Source organism: Peromyscus eremicus, chromosome 15 (assembly GCF_949786415.1).
Source record: "Peromyscus eremicus chromosome 15, PerEre_H2_v1, whole genome shotgun sequence".
In the NCBI taxonomy this organism is placed as follows: Eukaryota; Metazoa; Chordata; class Mammalia; order Rodentia; family Cricetidae; genus Peromyscus; species Peromyscus eremicus.
Window position 1 is genome coordinate 30,912,384 of NC_081431.1, and position 20,464 is coordinate 30,932,847.

At 37.0% G+C, this 20,464-nt stretch overlaps 1 protein-coding gene across 4 annotated transcripts in view; it reads right to left on the reverse strand.

The window, feature by feature from the left end:
- Nucleotides 1-20,464, reverse strand: part of Kifap3 (kinesin associated protein 3) — a 135,191-nt gene that overhangs the window by 94,334 nt on the left and 20,393 nt on the right. For all 4 annotated transcript variants that reach the window (XM_059281189.1, XM_059281188.1, XM_059281190.1 and 1 more), the window contains exons 4-9: nucleotides 19,967-20,022; nucleotides 19,316-19,457; nucleotides 13,112-13,211; nucleotides 10,874-10,998; nucleotides 8,718-8,816; nucleotides 693-871 (exon numbers count right to left, since the gene is read on the reverse strand). In XM_059281189.1, the coding sequence (XP_059137172.1) occupies nucleotides 693-871; nucleotides 8,718-8,816; nucleotides 10,874-10,998; nucleotides 13,112-13,211; nucleotides 19,316-19,457; nucleotides 19,967-20,022 (701 nt within the window). The remainder of the gene's footprint in view (nucleotides 1-692; nucleotides 872-8,717; nucleotides 8,817-10,873; nucleotides 10,999-13,111; nucleotides 13,212-19,315; nucleotides 19,458-19,966; nucleotides 20,023-20,464) is intronic.

Here is a 20,464-nt window from a genome sequence, read left to right on the forward strand (position 1 = left end):
TCTCAGGGTAAAATCAGGATGCTAGAGTGACTACATGTAGTCATGCACATAAGGTCTAGCTGAGTTCTAAAATACTACTTCCATAAGAGGCTGTCACATGTAAGGGCATTTCTCCCACATAAACTGAAACATGTTTGTCTAAAGTAAAAATCTGAATTCTCATAATATTAAACACCTCATAACTCTGGATGAGAAATTAACTTTGCTGAACCTCGTTCTTTTCTTCCCAAATAAAAACGATGTTTGATAAGATGTGTTGCTTTATACTTCCAATTCTATGATATTACTGGATTTAAATGTAAATGAAATATTAATGTTGAGATCTTTCTGACGGGTTAACCATTTCAGGATGATCATACTTAAATATAAGCATTTGAGCTAAACTAAATACACAAAAATCAGAAATGTAAAAAGTAAAATAGTTTAAGCAACACCAAATGAACCTGAAGTTTAAGCTATTATTTTTAAGATAACATGCATATCTATTCTATGGCATATTAGAAAATACTTTTACCTAGAGAGCTTCAACTATCTAGAATAGTAATGATATCGGCTATATTTCCTACTGAAGCTGTTATAGTTATAAAATATTCACAATTACCTTAGTAGAGGTAGAATGTTTATGCTTTATCAGAATATGCTAACTTAAAAACAGCTAATAAGAGCTCATTTGAAGGAGCTCTGTACGTTACCATGTCGTTTTTATTCTCCATAAAAATACTGAGTTTCTTTAAGAATGACACAACGAGAATGAGCAGCTCAAAGTTGTCCCGATCAAGAGCCTTCACCAGCATGTGAACGATGTTCTTGTTCCTCATCTTCAGTTCTGTCCGGGTGTCCTCAGCAAGATTCAAAAGTAGATAGAGCGCAACTGGGAAAGAAAACACATGAGAGCTGAGGAACTACATATTCAAGCAATAATTTCAAAAATCAGTTCTGCTTACAAAGGTCAGGGACACGGTTCTAAAAAGATTCTATATTATTTTAAAGTTTTAACATAATTAAATCATTCAAGCTTTATGGATATTATCTAATAGAATTTCCTTTAATTGCTCTATTTTATTATAGTTTTAGTTAGCACACAATATATCAAACTTAACTGTGCATTTTCAGATGTCTCTTGTTTTTGTTACTCCTCATCCCTCTTCGGCATGCCTAACCCCTAGCACACCTAACCCCTGGCATACCTAACCCCCGGCACAACTAACCCTCAGCACACCTAACCCCTGGGGTGCCTTTCCTTCCCCCAGTAGCCTCATTTCTGCTTCCATGTCACATATGTTCTATGAGCATTATATTCCTCGGAAGCTGAGACCATAAAAATAAATCTAATAGTTCACACTCTCCAGGAGCTTACAGTTTAATAGCAATTATGGCAATTAAAGATTTGTAAATCAGCAAATAATAAACAAGGGAAATAACTTAATGCATACAAAAATAAGGAAACATATCATTACAAAAAACTTCTATCTCTGAAGACTACTGTGAGACTTGCCATCCCTAGGGATACATTCGACAGGTTTGAGGATACAGAAGTATCTATTTCTCATATTCACACCCATTTTCTGTACTTACTACAAGAGTCAAGAAGTACAACTGTTATGTCAGATGGAGCTAAGGGCAAGCCTTACTAGTTCTAAACAAAATTTCTTTTAGATGCCTGTAATAAAGATGTCGGTTCCCTAAAGAAACTTGTGGTGATATTTTGTTTGTAATCTAACAAATTACAGCTTGTCTAAAGATCAGAGTGTAGATTAGCCATAGAGGCCAGGCAGTGGTGGTGCACACCTTTAATTCCAGCACTTGGGAGGCAGAGGCAGGTGCATCTCTGTGAGTTTGTCTAAAAGAGAAACAGAGCCAGGAGGTGGTGGCTCGTGCCTTTAATCCCAGTACTTGGGAGTCACACAAATTTAATCCCAGCACTAGGGAGGTAGAGACAGGAAGTGATATGGCTGGGTGGAGAGAGGAATATAAATAAGGCTGGAGGAGACAGGAGCTCATTGCATTTAGTCTGAGGATTCATAGAGACAGGATCTTGCCCGTTTCAGGCTGAGGATTCTGTAGAGTTAAGAAGTCTCTCTGGTGGCTGGCTCCTTTATTGATCTTTCAGCACTTACCCCAATATCTGGCTCAGGTTTTTTATTCTTTTTTTTTTAGTTTTTGGTTTTTTGAGACAGGGTTTCTCCATGTAGTTTTGGTGCCTGTCCTGATCTCACTCTGTAGACCAGGCTGGCCTCAAACTCAAGAGATTTGCCTGGCTCTGCTTCCCAAGTGCTGGGATTAAAGGCATGCCACTGCTGCTTGGCTGGTTTTTTATTCTTAAGACTAATTAGAATTTGTGCTACAGAAACTCAAGACTCTTCCTTTCTTAAAGTGAGAATTGTTTGACAGGTTGATAGGTAGTAGGTCTCATTTTGCCTTGATCAGACGTTTCACAGTGATATTTAAAAGATCCTTTTCTGTCAAAATTTTGTAGGTTATTGATGAATATAATCCTTTTGCCTTCTCTTTAAAGTCTGAATGTTGCTCATTATTCTAACATTGCATCTAATGGTTCTGTCTATTTAAAAAGAAGTTCACCATTAGCCCAGGCTGACTCTGAACTTGTAATCTTCCTATCTAAGCTTCCCCAGTGCTAGAGACACTGGCATGCATCACCTTCCCCAGGCCTCTCTTAACACAGTCTTATCATCCACCTTGAAACCTTAATGCAAAGGAGATGGAAATATATGCATGTGCTTAAATATATTAATGTAAGTTGATAAATATCTATTTAGAAATATTTGTGATAGAAAGGCAAATTATACTTGCCTGTATGACAGCTATTATGCTACTTGACAAAAATAACTAACTCATTTTAATTCTAAAACATTTATGAGCAAAATAGCATAAACAGCTTATAGATGGGAAAACTAGATGTACATAAACTTAAGCAACTTTCCCTGTCTACATAGGTAAGAGACAGCAGAACTAAATGAAAACACAAGGCAGCAGAATCTCAAACTCAGTTATTTATACTGCTGCATTATGCCAAGCTTCCATGTAAGATAATGCAAGATTTTATAATTGTGCTGAAAGCATATAGAAGCTGTTTGTGGGTAGCCAAGTAGACGTAGTAAGTTGAACAGTGCCTACTTAACTTTAATAGGACCTTAGCATTGGGCTTTATTTGGAAATATAAACTTGCAACTATAGTAGATAAAATGATGCAATAATGAATTAGGTGAGACTCTCAATCCAGTAGCTGAAGCCCTAGTTGAAGATGGAAGCAGACCCTGGAGTGATTAGCAACAAGCCAGAAGTACCAGACAGTTGAGAGATGTCAAAATAACAAAGAGGTAATAAGCAATACTTCTCTAGAACCAACAGAAGAAACATGGTCCTGAGATCACTTTGATTTTGGCCTTCTAGCCATCAGAACTGTGAGAATAATTTCCACGGTTTAAGAGAGCCACTTTGAACTACTTCGTTACAGCAGGCATTGGTTTTAAATGGTCATAGAAACAACAAAAGATTGAAATACACAAACTAATTTTCACAATACTAGACATGAAACAATGAAGTACAGTAATCTGAGAGGCAGGAGACAAAGGGAATAGCCATGTGACTGCCTAGAACACTGTCTAAGGGAAGTTCCTACACCACCACACAAGGAAGAAGCCAGGCAGAACCTGACCAACCTCTGAGCAAAGCAGATGGACTAAAGAGTCTGATGGAAGCCAAGAGTTCACAGAAGAGGGCACTGGGAATCAAACCTGCATTCTCTAGAAAAACAGCCAGTGTTCCATTAAGCCAACTCTCTAGCCCTAAGAGGGTAAATTTTCAACCCAGAATTCCAATATCATCAGACTACAGAGAAATGTTTTTCCCTAGAATTCCAAACCACATGAAAATATTTTTTAAAAAAGAAGGAAAAAGGCATTTACAAATGTCAAAGATTAAAAAAAAGGCATATTTACCAGTGAACCTTGACTTATAAATATTAAAGGAAACCTCACAGATAGAAATTAAGAGCAGCAAGGAATAATATATGTCCAGAAATTAATGAAATCAATGGAAGCGATCACTATACATATCAATGTTTAAACTCATTGTTTAAACTCAATGTTTAAACTCATCATGTATTAAAAATGTCAGAAATCAAATTTTAATATAAAAAATAATATAGGATTTATAATGTAACAGATTTTACAGTTGAAAGGAGGAGAGAAAAATGTTTTTTTGTTTGCTTGCTTTTATGTTCTGAGACAAAGAGCCTTGCTAAGCAGTCCAGGTTGACCTTAAATCTGTAATCTTCCTGCAGTACCTTCCTAAGAGGTAGGATTACAAGTTCCTCACACCACATGCAGTCAGAAAAAAAACAGCTTTATCACTACATATAAAATGAGATATCACTTGACAGAAAATGTAATGTGAGACAAGTTAACGATATATACTTGAACACTAATGACTTAAAACTACAACAAATGGTCAATTTCTCACTGGCATTTATAGGAAACCCCACTGAATGCAGCAGGCTGCACATTCAAGTGTACATAAGATCTTCACTGAAAAAGACTACATTCCAGACCATAAAATAAGCCTCAGAGGAGTGAATGCATACAAAGTATTTTCTCTGATGATAGTGAAAATAAATATCAATGACACTAAGATCTCTGGAAAACCCCCACTTATCTGGACAAAATGACTGCTGTGTAAATAACCTATGGGCTAAAAACAAAGAAATGAAATTAATCTTAACTAAATAAAATTATAAATGAATAAAAAACATATGAATATAGGTAGGTTGCTGTCAGAGGGAACATTTGTGTTCCAGAACCAAACTCTTAGACAAATGACCTCAGTTTCCATACTAAAACATAACAAAATAGAGCGAATTAAACCCCAAATAAGCAAAAGAAATCATCGTCTTGTGGTGCATGCAGATGACTGCTTTGAAAGCAACTCTTTTAAATTAATTTTAGTGCATCTGATGCCCTACACATCTGACTAGAAACATGTACAGTTGTGTATGCAAACTTTGCATATTATGCAAAACTGACAAAGTTAAAAAGCACGTAAAGTCATTCATGCAAAGTAGCCAAGAGCCACTGCTCAGCCCGATGTCTCTGCTAAAGGAGGGCGAGCACCAGTACCTTCAGGCAGCCAGAAGCCACCCTGAGCTAACAGCACAGCAGGCCAGAACAGGCCCTGCTCCCCTCTGGACATGGGCCACGATAAATAGCCTGAGCTAACTCTGAGGAGAGAAAGATTCCAGAAGCCACAACACCTGTACGGGAAAGTGAGACAACGCATGCATAAAAACTATGTAAGCCTTTTAAAGAATGAGAGGTCTTAGACATCTGTAAGTCTGTACCCAATTACTCACTTTTCAAAATAGTTTTATCTGTATTGCTGTGGTTTTTGTAAGGCCTTCCAGCTAACCACTGTGTATTAGTTGATAGCTGTGTTCTATAAAGTCTTATAAGTAAGCTGTTAACATTCTACAGAAGGACAGCTTCTGACAAGGGAACCTAAACATTTTTGAAATGCTACGATATTTCCCACAGGAAAAGCAGAATGGACTTTAGGCAAACCTAGCCTAAGAGCCATATCGTCTATATTCCATTGCTTAAACTGAGCCTAAAGGGCTTACTGGCCCAAGTTATCCTTGACATCTGTCACTTATCTTCTTCCCCCAGTGTAGGTCCAAATCAGACCAACCAGGATCAGTCTTTCCCTAGCACTGTGGAACAACAGAGAACAACCTCCCAGAGGGTTAATCAACAATGTCTTCAGAAAGTATTGAGAGTCCATGGGGGAGACCGTCAGAACTGAAACAGTCATGGTGGGCATTCAATCCCACCATTAGGAAAGCTGAAACAAGAGGAACATCATTTTGAGGCCAGCCTAGGCTTTAAAATGAGACCCTTTCTCAAACCAACAAGATGGAATTGCTTATGCCAACCCTTTCAAAAGTAACTAAATGCCAAGAGGTTGTGAAAATGGTTCTTATGCATGGCTACCTGGCACTAATGAAATAGCTCTCACCTAGGTCACTAGTTGTATTTTATATACTATATGTTTCATGAAAATGTTCCCCCTCAAGATTAAGGAGCTAAAACATGAAGTGGGGAAATGTCAGATGACTGGCAGGAATGATGACATTTTAAAGAGACAGAAGCAGACTACTGGACAATGGACCCCAAAGAAACGGGAAATTTCCTCAGGAATCTCATGCTGAGAGAAGGAAAAGGCAACAGCCTGAGGGGGAGCTTGTTTCTGAGAAGGAGACTTCATACAGTTCTAGCAACTCGTCAGACCACCTTCCAGGGAGAGACTGAAGCCCAGACAAGGCTGGGTCAATGGTGGGCTGGACCACACCTTGACCAGGACTGCTTGGATGCGCAAATCCTTGACCCCCTATTTAAACTCTGATTTCTTCAGAACAACAAACACATGCTTGCGGGGTTCTCCGTATCTCTTTGCTGTTCTTCCCCAGGTGACCACATTGAACAAGTCTCTTTTTTTTTTCTGCTTTATACTTAAAACAAAATTCTATAAAAACGTTTCTATAATCAGAACGCTGTGCTACCAGCAATAAAACACACAAAAGTGATGGACAGAAGAGGACAGGGTGCCAAGCAGCCATGCAATATATGGACAAGAGTCTTTTTGGCAAAGACAGAACCAATTCAGTCTTTGAAACAAATTCAGTATTTGAAATAAGTAGTGCATGAATAACCACACATTCTTATGTGAAACAAATAAAGAGCTGCCTCATTCAAATGCATTCCAAATGCATCATTGACTTAAGTGCAAACCCCGCAATGACAGAACTTCTAGAACAAAACACAGCAGACAATCACTGTACACTCCAGTTAGGAAGATGGTTGAGATGCGATGCCAAAAACCATGATCCATAAAAGACTGCAGTTCATAAAAATTAGAAGTTCTGATCTTCAAAAGACATTATTTAGTGAGTGAAAAGATATAACCACAAACTGAAAGTCTTTGCCCATCTTTTATTTTGTAAAGTTTGTATAAAACAGATCATACAAACACACACATACATATAATACATATACACACACACATATGCACAGAGAATAATCCCACTGAAGAATAAACAAAAGACATGAAAGGAGGTTTCAACAAAAGATATGCAGATCAATATATGAAAAGACTCTTGACCTAATTAGTGGGCAGGTAAATTCAAATCAAAATTGTAATATATTATAAATTCACTAAAATTAGTAAGATTGATGATCATTTCGGCCTTTTTCTTTTCTTTATTTCTTCCTTCCTTTCATTTTCTTTGTTGTTTGTTTGTTTTTTAACACAGGGTTTCTCTGCTTTTCTGGCCAACCTGGAATTTGCTCTGTAGACCAATCTGGCCTCAATCTCAAGAGATCTACCTGCTCCTGCCCCTGCCTCTCAAGTGCTGGGATTAAAGGTGTGTGCTGCCACAACCCAGCTCATATCAGTCTTTTTCAATAAAATAATTTGAGACTTTTATATACTATGGTTGGAGTATTGGGTAGGACGACTACAGGGAGACCACTTCTATGTAATGCTAGTCTTCTACGAAGCTAAACATTGCTTGCTCACTATGCTATCTCTAGGGATATAAACAGAGGAAATGGTATCTGACCATATAAGGCCTTACAGATGATAACTCAAAGGAGCATAGCAATTGCCAAAACTGGAAAGATCTCAAATGATCCCAAACAAGAGAATACAGAGAATTACAATGAATAATTAAAAGGAAACATTACTGATAAATCCAACAACATGGACATATCCTTATTCTGACCAAACATGATATTATATAATTCCATTTATATCTCTAAATTACTAGAGAAAGGGGGAAAGAAAAAAATTAAGGAAAAACAACAAATACATAAGGAAGCTATGGGAGTGATCAACATTGAATATGGTCTCAGTCCTGTAACTATTTGCATACATTAAAATTTACCAAATTGTGTATTTTAATGGTATGCAATTTACTACCTATCAATTTTCTCTCAATAAAACTGCTTAAACAGAACATAAAACATTTGCATATAGTATTTTGGTTTGGAATAGAGCTCACTATTTTACATGTTAAAAAATTAGCTCAGTGTTTTAAAATTCTAATAAGACACTATTTTTGGAGATCTACTGTATTGTGACTGACATGCTAACCTAGGCGTAAGTTGCTATGTTCTAGTCTTTAAACATTTCACACTGAAAAGGTGTTTTTTTTCTACAATAGGCTGAATGTAACCACTCAACTTCAAATCTTTAAAACAGGCCGGGCACACGGTTCAGGAGTAGGATGCCTGTCTAACAGTGCAGTCCTTGGTTTGGTTCCTAGCTCTGCCACACAAAACAGAACAAAAGCAAAACTTGAAATATTTACTGTAGTTAGACAAGCTAAGAACTATCAGGGAATACAAACTTATCCATGTATTAATATTCCCATGTACAAAGTTCATCAAATAAACAATGAAATAGACAAAAATCCACAGTTACTATAAGTCAGGACTTGAATACTCACTTAAAGGATCCATATCATTCTAACTAAATCTTAAAACTTTTCATCTTAAGTGACAGCAAAACCATATAATATTAAAGTCTCTTATTAGTCAACCAGTCTTAGAAACAGTGCTTATTCTTTATTAAATGAAAAACGTTGTAAAACTCTGCACCAGTCTCCTAGTGTCAGGTCTCAGGGAATGTTCAGGAGCTCATACCTCTCAATAGCTGTTCTTGTTTCACCACAAGTCCCTGGTACTTTTTAAAGGTTTTGTCATAATCCTTTCTCAACGTCTGATTTTCAAGGTCTTCATCAAGTAAAACTCAAGTTAAGGATCACAGGCATGAACTGAAGTGAAGAAAATCTACTGGACTACTTTGACAACAGTACTATTATGTTTTATATGCAAATTATTACTATTTATTAAGACAGGGTTTCATTATGTAACTCTGGCAGACCTGGAACTTACTGTGTAGACTAAGCTGGCCCCAAACTACAGAGATCCAGCTAACTCTGCCTCTGGAGTGCTGGTGTTCAAGACATGGGTGCTATCAAGCCTGGCTGCAACTTTATTCCCTATCCAACATTTCAACTAGAATCTTAACTGCAGGACTATGCATAACAGGACATGCTAGCAAAGATCCCATAATTTCCTTGGAGTCCTAGAATGATGAATTGTTTGAACTTCACCAAATACTTGGATTTGCAGTAATTACATGCAAATATCTTATTAAAGTTGCCAAGTCTATAACTTCCAGCAAACTTTGTAAGTGGGTCCATTAAAAAGATTACTTTCTTTACAGAAATTGATGTAGTTGCTAAGAATAAAAGACTCTGCTTGAGGCAGACACCCAAAATATTCAAATATGCAGATTAAATCTAAAGGTTTTTAGCACCTTGCTCAGGTTAGAGACTCCAAGAGAAAGATATTTAAACCAGGAGGTGGTGGCCCACACCTTTAATTCCAGCATTTGAGGCAGAGCCAGGCAGATCTCTGTAAGTTCGAGACTAGCTTGGTCTTCAGAGTGAGTTACAGGACAACCAGGTCTATACAAAGAAACCCTGTCTCGAAAAACCGCACGTGAGAGAGAGAGAGGGAGAGAAATTTGATTCTAAAGAGTTCCAAAAAAGGAGATTTAATGAATGTACCACTCTGGCCAGACAGGACTTACTGGATGATAGCTTCAGGTCATGAGGAATTGAGTCAGGTTACTGGGCAATAGCCCCTAGCCATAAAGAATGGCTTATCCCCAGCCTGACTTCAGCTCCACCTGTAGAAACAATATGCCCAGGTATGGAAAACAACCCACTCTGGTCCCATTCAATAGCTGTAAATTCCTAGTAGCTACCTATGTATATATACTTGTCCCCCAGCCCCTCTAAATGCACTCAACTTCCATCCTGTGGAAAGGCTGGCTCACTGTCTCAATAAAGCAGTCTAAGTTTGCTATGATTACATTTGCCTGCCTCTCTGCCTCATTTTCTTATAAGAATGATGCTTTCATTTCCAAAAAATACAAATAAATATTGTATTCAAAACAATGCTAGTGCCTACAATGGCTCACTGATCTATAAAAGATGTCATGTTAAGACAGGTATGAACAGTCAAAGACCTTTGAGCTAGAATTAAACTGTAAAGACAATATGGTAAGTATCTTCAAATGGGATTACTGTAATGTTGAAGACAACATCCTTATGCTATATCAGTATGAAAAACTGAAATCAAGAGATAGAAGTTATCAGAATGTAGACTATAGCTCAAAAAGCAAAGAAACACTAAAGTAAATGGAATTCCAACCCCCAAATGCCTTAAGCCAATGGGCAATAACACTTAAAGGAAAGTGTTTGAAAGCATTTGTGAAGGAACCTAAAGAAAAGAATTTCCAAGGTTCCACTGATAGGTTCTAGCATTCTATAGCTCTCTCAAATCTGCATTAATATTTTTTCATTTAACTAGAAAAACTGAACTTCATAGAAAAGTAGAACTGTAGTTTCCTTGAAAAACTAGGTTCATGGAGAAATGTAATCCATCCCCATGCAAGTTACTTGGAAGTATACATGCAGCAGTGGTGAGCCAGGCTTTACCAAACACACGGGCCATGGTGGACACAAAGTGTAGTCACTTAAAGACTCAATTATCCAGTATGCTGCTGACTTCATTCTTCTACCTCATTAAGTGGTTAAATGTGAACAGACAAAATGTCTGTCAAACTGTTTATTCTGATAATTCCAATCTCTATCTTTTCATCTGACACATTCTTACATGATTTTAAAATAATGTGACAGGAATTAAAAACAGAAAGAACAAACCCACCCTATCCATGCAAAGCATCTGAGCACAGGCAGCAGGTCAAAATGGCACCTAAAGGATATCAGCTTTCTTCTTCTTAGAAAGTTCTTCTTGCCAAAGCTCATGTCTTTTTAACTCATGATCAATGATATTCATACACAGTGCTCCAATTTTATAATGAGTGATGAGTCCATGAAAATGAGAAAAGCTTCAAAGAAGAAATTTTAATAGACATTAAAAAGAAAACATTTTGTTCATATAGGAGATTTGGTTTTGGCCCAAACTCCCATAAACCACACAAAACCTAAGTCTGACACACATTTCAATGAATGAATATATCACAGTATAGTAAGAAAATCTGAAATTATGAGATTATCTTAAATATGTGTTAATACTATACCCTCAACTTAAATATAATTAATCATTAAGCAAGTTTTCATGATTAATTACAGTATTAACTACTAAGATAGTTTCAGAATACATTTGGAATATTGTCTAACAAAACTAATATTATGATAATGCTAGGTATTCATTTTGTTATATAAAATTGATGACAGTGAATAAACTGGTAACATACTAGTAATCAGGTTCTATATATATTTACTAAATAATTTATTCAAGTACTTATTCAGGAAAATTTCTTTGCTAATGTTGGTTTATTATATTCCTACTCTGGTGATGGGATGGCCAAACACCCTAACTGTCGTGCTAGAAACCCCATCCAACTACTGAGGGATCTGAATGCAGAGATCCACGGCTAGGCCCCTGGGTGGAACTCCGGAAGTCTAATTAGCAAGAAAGAGGAGGTTTTATATGAGCGAGAATTGTTGAAACCAATGTTGGATAAAGCACAGGGACAAATAGTCAAACGAATGGAAACACATGAACTATGAACCAATGGCTGAGGGGCCCCCAACTGGATCAGGCCCTCTGAATGGGTGAGACAGTTGATTGGCTTGATCTGTTTGGGAGGCATCCAGGCAGTGGGACTGGGTCCTGTGCTCAGTGCATGAGTTGGCTGTTTGAAACCTGGGGCCTATGCAGGGTCGCTTGGCTCGGCCTGGGAGGAGGGGACTAGACCTGCCTGGACTGAGTCTACCAGGTTGATCTCAGTCCTTGGGGGAGGCTTTGCCCTGGAGGAGGTGGGAATGGGGGGTGGACTGGGGAGAAGGGGAGAGGGGCAGGAGGGGGGAGAACAAGGGAATCCGTGGCTGATATGTAGAACCGAATTGTATTGTAAAATAAAAAAAATAAAAAAAAAACTAAAAAAAAAATCACCTTTACTAAGAACATATACAGGTAAATAGAATACATTTAACTATTAAAAGAATAAAATTTCACAGTTTATTAGATACCTGAATGGAACTGGAGGGCATTATATTAAAATAAGTCAAATAAAGAAAAGCAAATGACATATGTCCTTGTTCATATATGTGGAAGGAAAGAGTTGACTCATGTAAAGAGAGTAGACTAGAGACTTCGAGATATTAGGAAGGGTTAAAACTAGGGAGGATAAAGGGGAGCTGGATAATGGGTACCAAAACCAGCACACAGTCACACAGGAGGAATATGTTCTAATTTTACAACACAGTAGGGTGACTACAGTTCTCAACAATTTAAAATATATTTTAGAAAGAACTGAAAGAGAGTTCAAACATGTCCAATACAAAGAAATGGTAAGTGTTCACAGAATTGGAAATGTCAACCACCTGATTTAATCATTTACATATTGTCACATGTAATCAAACTATCAAACTGTGTCCCCTAAGTGTGCCTAAATTGATAAAAATTGAAATACAGAAGTATGTGTATAATAAATGTGTGTATTTGAATGTTCATAAGTATATATAAGTCCAATAGTACTTACTCTGTACCAGGCTTTTAACCTAAGTATTTTAATTCTGAATCATTTAATTCTAAAAACTACCAGGAAAGAATGTGGCTATTACTATGAAAATTTTACAGAGGAACTGAGGCCAAGAGAGATTAAATAAAAGAACTAAGAGCACACAGTGAGTAAACAATAAACATTGCATTCAAACTGAGATCATTTTTTCCAGAACCATAATCACACTCCAAACTATTATGCCAACTGGAGTGTATATGAATGTGTGTGCGCATGTGTGTGCATGCGATAATGTGTGTGTGTTTGCGCAGATACAGGGAAGTGTAGACATAATGAAAGAATAACAGAGTAAAAAGCTAGCAATAAGAAGCAGAGCATGGACAGATACACAAAGACTGAGAACCAATGGGCCACACGCTGGTACAGGCAGACCACAGCAGAGCTCAATTAGTCCTTTTAGAATCGTTATACTTACCTAGAAAAGCAAAAGAAGATATAAATGATGTTTGTAGCTAACTCAACACTTTGTTTCCAGTCTTCTCTCAGGACTCTTGCTAGCGCACCCAGGGCAGTTTCTAAAGAAAAGGAGACATACGGATGTGATCATTTACCTCGCCTTTGATATAAAGGGAGGTTGGTTTTAAATGTCTACTTATGAATAAGTAACAAAGCCAAGATGGAACTGGGACAAAAAAGTAGGATGTTTCTTTCCAATACAGAAAGCTAATTTAGAAGTATAATATAACTTTTACTCAAAACACCTGACATACAAGTGTATGCAGTAAAGAAACCAACTCTGACTTAGAGAAATGTGACAATAAGATCATCAAAGGCTGTCCATTTCCTAACTTGTTTCTGCTTGGAATCTTACTATTGTACTACTTTCATTTTTTTTCTTTAATATCTGATTTACTCTGCTAAACTGCTCATTTATATTCTAGTTATATCAGCCAACTTAGCTCCATTAAGGTAAAAAAATTAAATTTATGTGAAGAAACGTAATATTTACATATCACGTATCAACAGACAAACAAAATAGAAGTTTCAGAAAAATAACTCCTTGGAAGTATATAAGTATTTCTGCTAGAAGAAGGCATAGTTAATTGATTAATGAATATTTGGAGGCATTAAGTAAATAGGAGGTCAGTTTTAAGTGAGTTACTGCAAGGCTTTTTTTTTTTTTTTTTTTTTTTTTTTGCAAAAGTATGTATTGTGGTACCTGTGTGTTTGCATATGTGTGAGCACACATACCCAGAGGCCAGAGGCTGACACTAGGAGTCTTCCTCAATTGTTTGCCACCTTATTCATTGAGCCATAGCCTCTCAGCTGAGACCAGAGCTCCCCAGATGGTTACTCTAGCTAGCTAGCTTGCTGTAGGAATTACATGTCTGCATTAGAATTATAAGTGGGATGTCACTCCCACCAAGTATTCATGTGAAAGCTGGTTCTCGGGTGCTGAGAACCACACAGGTCTTCACACCTGCATGGAAACCACTTTGTTCACTCAACTATCTCCCCGTAGTCCCACTCAATTTTTAAAAATGTTAACACACAGAAATCATAATTCCACTGTCATTAATGAAAATTCAAGATCTACTGTACTTAACAGACTGATTAACAACATTTATTATAGATACAAAATGTTCAGCTTATTTCATTTTTCTGGTTATTCAGATTATGAAATAAGAATTACCTGTGTTAGTATTACTCAATTTAGTAATGAACCTTTTTAAAGCAATTTAAAAAATATTTGTCGATAATATTTCACAATCACAGTAGGTCTTTAGACTAATGCAAGCTTTGGTCAAAGTTATTAAAAAAAACACATAAGCAGATGGGCAGTCCACACTCAAATGTTCAAAAATTTCTACTTAGTAGGAAATCCGGCTTCACTTTTTCTATCAAATCTATCTATCAAATGATCAAACTGGATCATTTATCTTACAAATGAATTAAAATGCAAACTAGAAAGTGAAACTAGAGGATCAAGAATTAAAGGCTAGCCTTATCCATATGTGCATTCAAGACCAACCTGTGCTATATGAGACCCCATCTCAAGACAACAACAAAAATCCACCTCCCACTCCCAACTCCTAACCCCTCAAGAAAGAAAGAAAGAAAGAAAGAAAGAAAAAGGAAAAAGAAGACCACCCAAACTAAAGAGATTTAATAAATGAAAACAGCCTGGGGAAATAGCTCTAGTGACAGCCTGCTCTTAACATGTACAAGGCCTTGGGTTCCAATTTCATGCACCACAAGTAACACTACAGAAAAATAACCAACAGTATTGTATTGGTACAGGCCTCATCTGTGTGGAACAATCTTTTTGTACACTGTGAAGATGTGTTGCTCTCATTGGTTTAATAAAGAGCTAAATGGCCAATAGCTAGGCAGGAAGAGGTTAGGCAGGACTTGTGGACAGGGAGAGAACTTGCTGGGATGAAGAAGGGTGGAGTCGCCAGGAAATGTGGGGAGAAGCAAGATGAACATGCTGTGTTGAAAAAAGGTACTGAGCCATATGGTAGATAATAGATAAGAAATATGGGTTAATTTAAGTTGTAAGAGCTAGTTAGTAACAAGACTAAGCTATCGGCTGATCATTTATAATTAATAATAAGTCTCTGTGTGGTTGTTTTGGAGTTGGCTGGCAACAGAAAATTCCACCTATATTCATCAACTAGACCAATGGAACAGAAAGAACATATAGCATACCCCTCACCATGTGGGAGGTGTACCTGGCCAGGAGTAAGTCTCTGGAAGAAACAGCATCTGTTCCATGAAGGAATAGCAGGCACACAGGAACAATAACAAAAGGAATTTGGATACCCGGGTTAGGTCATGTTCTGATCACTAACTCAATGGGAATGAAGGACTGCACAACATGAAGAATCTTCAGTTTACATCTCTATATCCGTCACTTTAACACAAATGAATTCTGGGCCAAGTAACCAGTAGGACAGCAGACTAAAAACCCCAAACAATCCGCTCTTCCATACAAGAATTAGCAAACTGGTAAAAACTATCAAAATTGCTATTTGCCATATTGCTATTTATACTATATTGCACATGCCATTAACATTAACCTGCTGGCAGTCTGAGGCATGAAGACATGAAATTGAAGCCAGCCTGAGCTATGTAGTGAAACACTATCTCAAAAGTAAATTGCAAAATCAAATTTTATTTAAAAATGGAGAACTACCTTAGGTAATTTATGCTTACCATTAGTCCCAAAGTATTTATTGAAGAAAAATGGTAAACTTTGATAAGAACAGAGAGCACTGTGATAAGTAAACTTATCTTAATCCTTCCCTTCCTTGCTTCACTGTGGTGGATTGGTAAGAGCTGAGGTGGGCAGAGTCTGGAACTTCCCTCAGACCCCACACCAGAAGAAGCTAGAGAAAAGCTGGGTTCATGGGGTGCAGAGAATATTCAGTTGTCGTTTATTTGACTTAGAGCTTGCTGTGTGCAAACAGCCTTATACTTAGGGTATTTGGAGAAAAGTACTGTAGTAGCATCATAACGTCTGAGATAGGCTTAACAGTTTGTAAGCAGGATTAACAAAAGGCTATTAAAATATTTTAAAGAAAAGCTAAAAATCAGATATTTTCAGAAGCTTTAAAGGGGTCAAACATATTCTTGTTAAACCTAAAAAGCCACACAGAGACAGGTAGGTACACAGTTGTAGGCCTACCACAGAAAGCCCTAGAAAGCCCTTAATCTATTAATTCTGGCTGAATTTGAAACTATAACAAGGAAAGCAGTCTTATATGTAAAGTGCTTCAACACTCAGGACACATCCTAACATACACAGAGGTCTTCAGCAAGGGTGGGGAGACATTATTATCAGGCATTTAATGAGATATTAGCACAATCATTGCCCAATAAGCTAACTGAGCAGAAACTTCAGTGACTCAAAAGGGATACCAACTTGGCAGAATTAATCCACAAACCTCAGCAAACAAACAAATAGCATCAAAAAAAAGCTATGGGGTAGCAGGAATATGGTTTCCAGAGTTGTCACATATTGTTCCAACAGAAACAACTCCCCAGAGGAAGAAATATGACCCATGCTCAGGTAATAGTTATCAATGAGGACTGTCCCTGAAAAGGCACAGACATTGAGCTTGTGAGACAAAGACTTTAAATCAGCTATTATACACTCAGAGCATTAAAGGAGGAGCTGGAGAGATGTGCCGTTAGGAGTACTTGCTGTGCGATCGTGAGGACCGCATTCAGATTTCAGCACCCAGGCAAGCCACAGGCATCCCTCACACTTTCACTACAGCGGCTCCCAGAAGGTGAAAGCAGGAGCACCGCTGAGGTCTGCTGCCCTCTAGCCCAGTGGTGAAAACCCATGTCCCAGATTTAGGTGGAGACTCTGCCTCAAAGAATAGGTCGAAAATGATAGAGGCATACACCTGATGTCCTCTTCTGGTCTCCAAACACACACCTGCACACATGTACACACATTCAAATACACAGACACATAATCACAAATAAATGAAATGTAAAAATTAAAGTAAAGCATTTCTATAGATTTAAAGGCAGGTACGTGAGGGAACAGGAATGACACTTTACCAAGGAGACACGAATTATAAAAAAAGACAAAAACAAGAAATGTGTACCTGAAGAGTACAAAAGCTGAAGTTAAAATTTACTGGGCATCTAAGCAGCAGACATGACACAGAAAAAGTTAATATAAATATTTTAGATTAGTCAGTCTGGAAAAAAAGAGAGAAGGAAGTCAAAATGAACAGACCCTTAAAGATACATGGAGGAGAACAAAACACAGAAACATACATGACGGAGGTCCAGGAGCATATAAAGGTGCAAAATGAACATTTAATGAGATAATAGCTAAAAACTTCCTGTTTGCTGAAGACCAAAACGGTAAACACTCCAAATATACCACACTGAAAGATAGCAACACTTAACACGCCATGGTCAGGGTCAGACTTGCAAAAACAACACATGAAGAGAACCAAAGCATGAAGGGAAAAGCAACTTGTGTCTACATAGGGTCATCCATAAGACGGTTAACAGATTTGCCTCAGAAAGCATGGAGGCATGCAGATGAGAATGGTACATGAAGGTGCAAGAGAATTTCTGTTGTCACCTGTTGGGGGCACAGAGCTCCTTGTGCCCACAGAGCACCATAGAACCAGTAATGCTAAACACACAGGGCCTCTCCTCAAGGGAGAAATTACCTGTTTTCCACCCAGAAGGCTGGGAGTGGAGACTGTTAATGACCTGGTGACCTTTTTGCTATTTGAGAGGCAGACCTCACCCAGGATGTTTACTCCAGACTCTTCCCTCCCTAGGCCACTATCTTTAGCTCCCAGTTAATAGAACCCATTCTCAGGGAAGATGTCACATGGACTGCTGACCTCCATGCTATCTAGGCCAGAGACCACACTAAATTCTAGACCTTTTAGCTACAGAAACCACCCTTATGGTCACATGTACTTTGTAAAGGAATTTCTATGTAGTCACATCTTAAGCTTCATGTGCACCTGAAATGGGAATAATTGTTGCCTAGGAACTTTAGCCCAATGGTACTGTGTTTTAAATATGCCGACAATGAACCATCTGACATCAGACTCCCCAGGTGTGATCCAGGTTTTTGAAGCCAAGCTGAACTGAGTTTTCATTCTCACCTCTTCGCAGATCACTGCTGAACTGACACCTACAGCCCCTCAGCCACCTGCCTGTAACTCCACAGCGTGGAAGGTGGATCACTGGAGCAAGCTAACTAGCTAGACTAGTCATAACCTCAAGCTCTGGGTTCAATGAGAGACAAATAATAAGGCAGACAGTAAGTGAGCAAGACTCTTGATATCAGCCCTGGGCCTCTACACACACGAGAGTGTATACTTTTACAAACAAGTGTGTCTTGCACTTGTGAACATGCATACAGATATGCACATACCCCACACATACATATGCAAGAAATACATCACCAGTATTATTACAGTACAAAGGAGTGAGGAGGGAAAGAGTAAAAGGGTATATTGGAACACGTTTCTATAGACTGTTAAAATATAATTTGAACAAGATTGTTTGAACCTGTCAATTGTAATGTCAGGGCATCGCTAAGATGATAACTCAGGAAAACATAATTATAGAAAATTAGCTTAAAATGGCAAACTAGAAAAAATCTAGTGTAAAAGAAAACAATAATAGAAGAAAAGAGAAATAGAAGAGTAAAAAAGGTCAAGAATCATGATAAAATTTTTCATAATTTAAAAATATATAAACATGTTAAAAGTTTGGTCATTCATAGCAAATACAAAATGCCAAAATCTACCTAATGAGCATTACATCAATGTTAAATAGACTAAACACACCAATAAACAGAAATGGATTACAGAATGTATGGTGATCTAGTCATATGCTAATTCCAACAAACTCTTGAGATTCAAAAACACAAGCCAGGTGAAAATAAAAAGAGTGGAGAAATAGACCTACTGTGGAAAGAGAGGAGAGGAAGGTAAGTAATAGATTGAAAATATTCCTAACACATAGAAGAAGAAAGAAAATTCAGAATATAAATATTTAAGACATGAAAGATGTATATGTTCATTTGTATACAAAAATATTGAAGACCTGAGTACAAACTTCAAGGGTAGGTTTGTTTTACATAATTCTTCAATTCTTAATATTTAGAAAGAGAAATCACCATTTAATAGTAGTTCTTCCAGGTTATCGGGATTTCGAGCCAGTTGTAGGATCAAGGCAGAACCCCGCACCTTGTCTGGAATATCTTCATAGAGCAGCTCAATGTACTCATCCATGTCATTAATGTTGGCTACCTCGTCAATCTGAAACACAGGCGGGAAGCACTCAGCAGCACTGACAGACAGAATGACGTTTTGTGATCAATATATTACTTATAGTTCCCAAAGAATGGATAATAGCCATCTTTTTGTGGATGGAAATTTTAGGCCTCTGTGTACTAGAATGCTAATATTAACCTATAAGCACAATAAAATAGAACATACATAAACTCTACAATTTGTCTCTCAATGTATTTTAAATGTAATACAAAGTTATTTGTACCTACTATAAAAGATTAAATATTTTAAAACTTATTTAAAAATGTTCAGAATATTTTTGCCACTTTTTTTTAATAAAATTAAAATTATGTGTTAAAAGCACTACCAACAATTTTTGTTTTTATCAATTAAGCATTGATTTTTTCTGCTTTTTAAGGTATCTCTAAACTGAACCATTTAAAATTCCACATCTGAACATGGCCTTATGCATTACTGAAAGTAAAAGTGATGTCTGTAGTGTTTTGTTTAATAGATCAGAATTTATACGGTCTTACCTCCATTCCTTCAAAAGGAGGTGGATCTTTAGGCTTGCTTGATTTTTCTTTTTTTTCTGTAAAAAAGATTTAAAAAAACCCTGAGAACTAGGTTTTAAGGGTTTGGGAATAATTAGTAGTTGAAATTAATGGTTCCTAAGCTGAGGATATAAAACTTAAATATTTGATGAAATTTTTTTCAGTGCACAAAATACTTCCATGTAAAAATCAGCTATTTGTCCTAATGATGCTATCAAGGAGAACATAAACTAATAAAACCTATGACAAAACTTATATTTCATTTAATATGGGAATAGGTAAATCAATAAAACAAAGAAAATAATACAAATAATACAAAAATGAATAATATGAAAACTAAAGTTAACACATGAAGAGTAAGAAATAACAGCTAAATCGTAAGCTGAAATAAACAAGAGTGAATAATTTTTGTCTCAAAAGTGAAAAGTGAAGTAAAGGACATAAACTAAAGATGAATATTTGATATCTACATCCACTTAA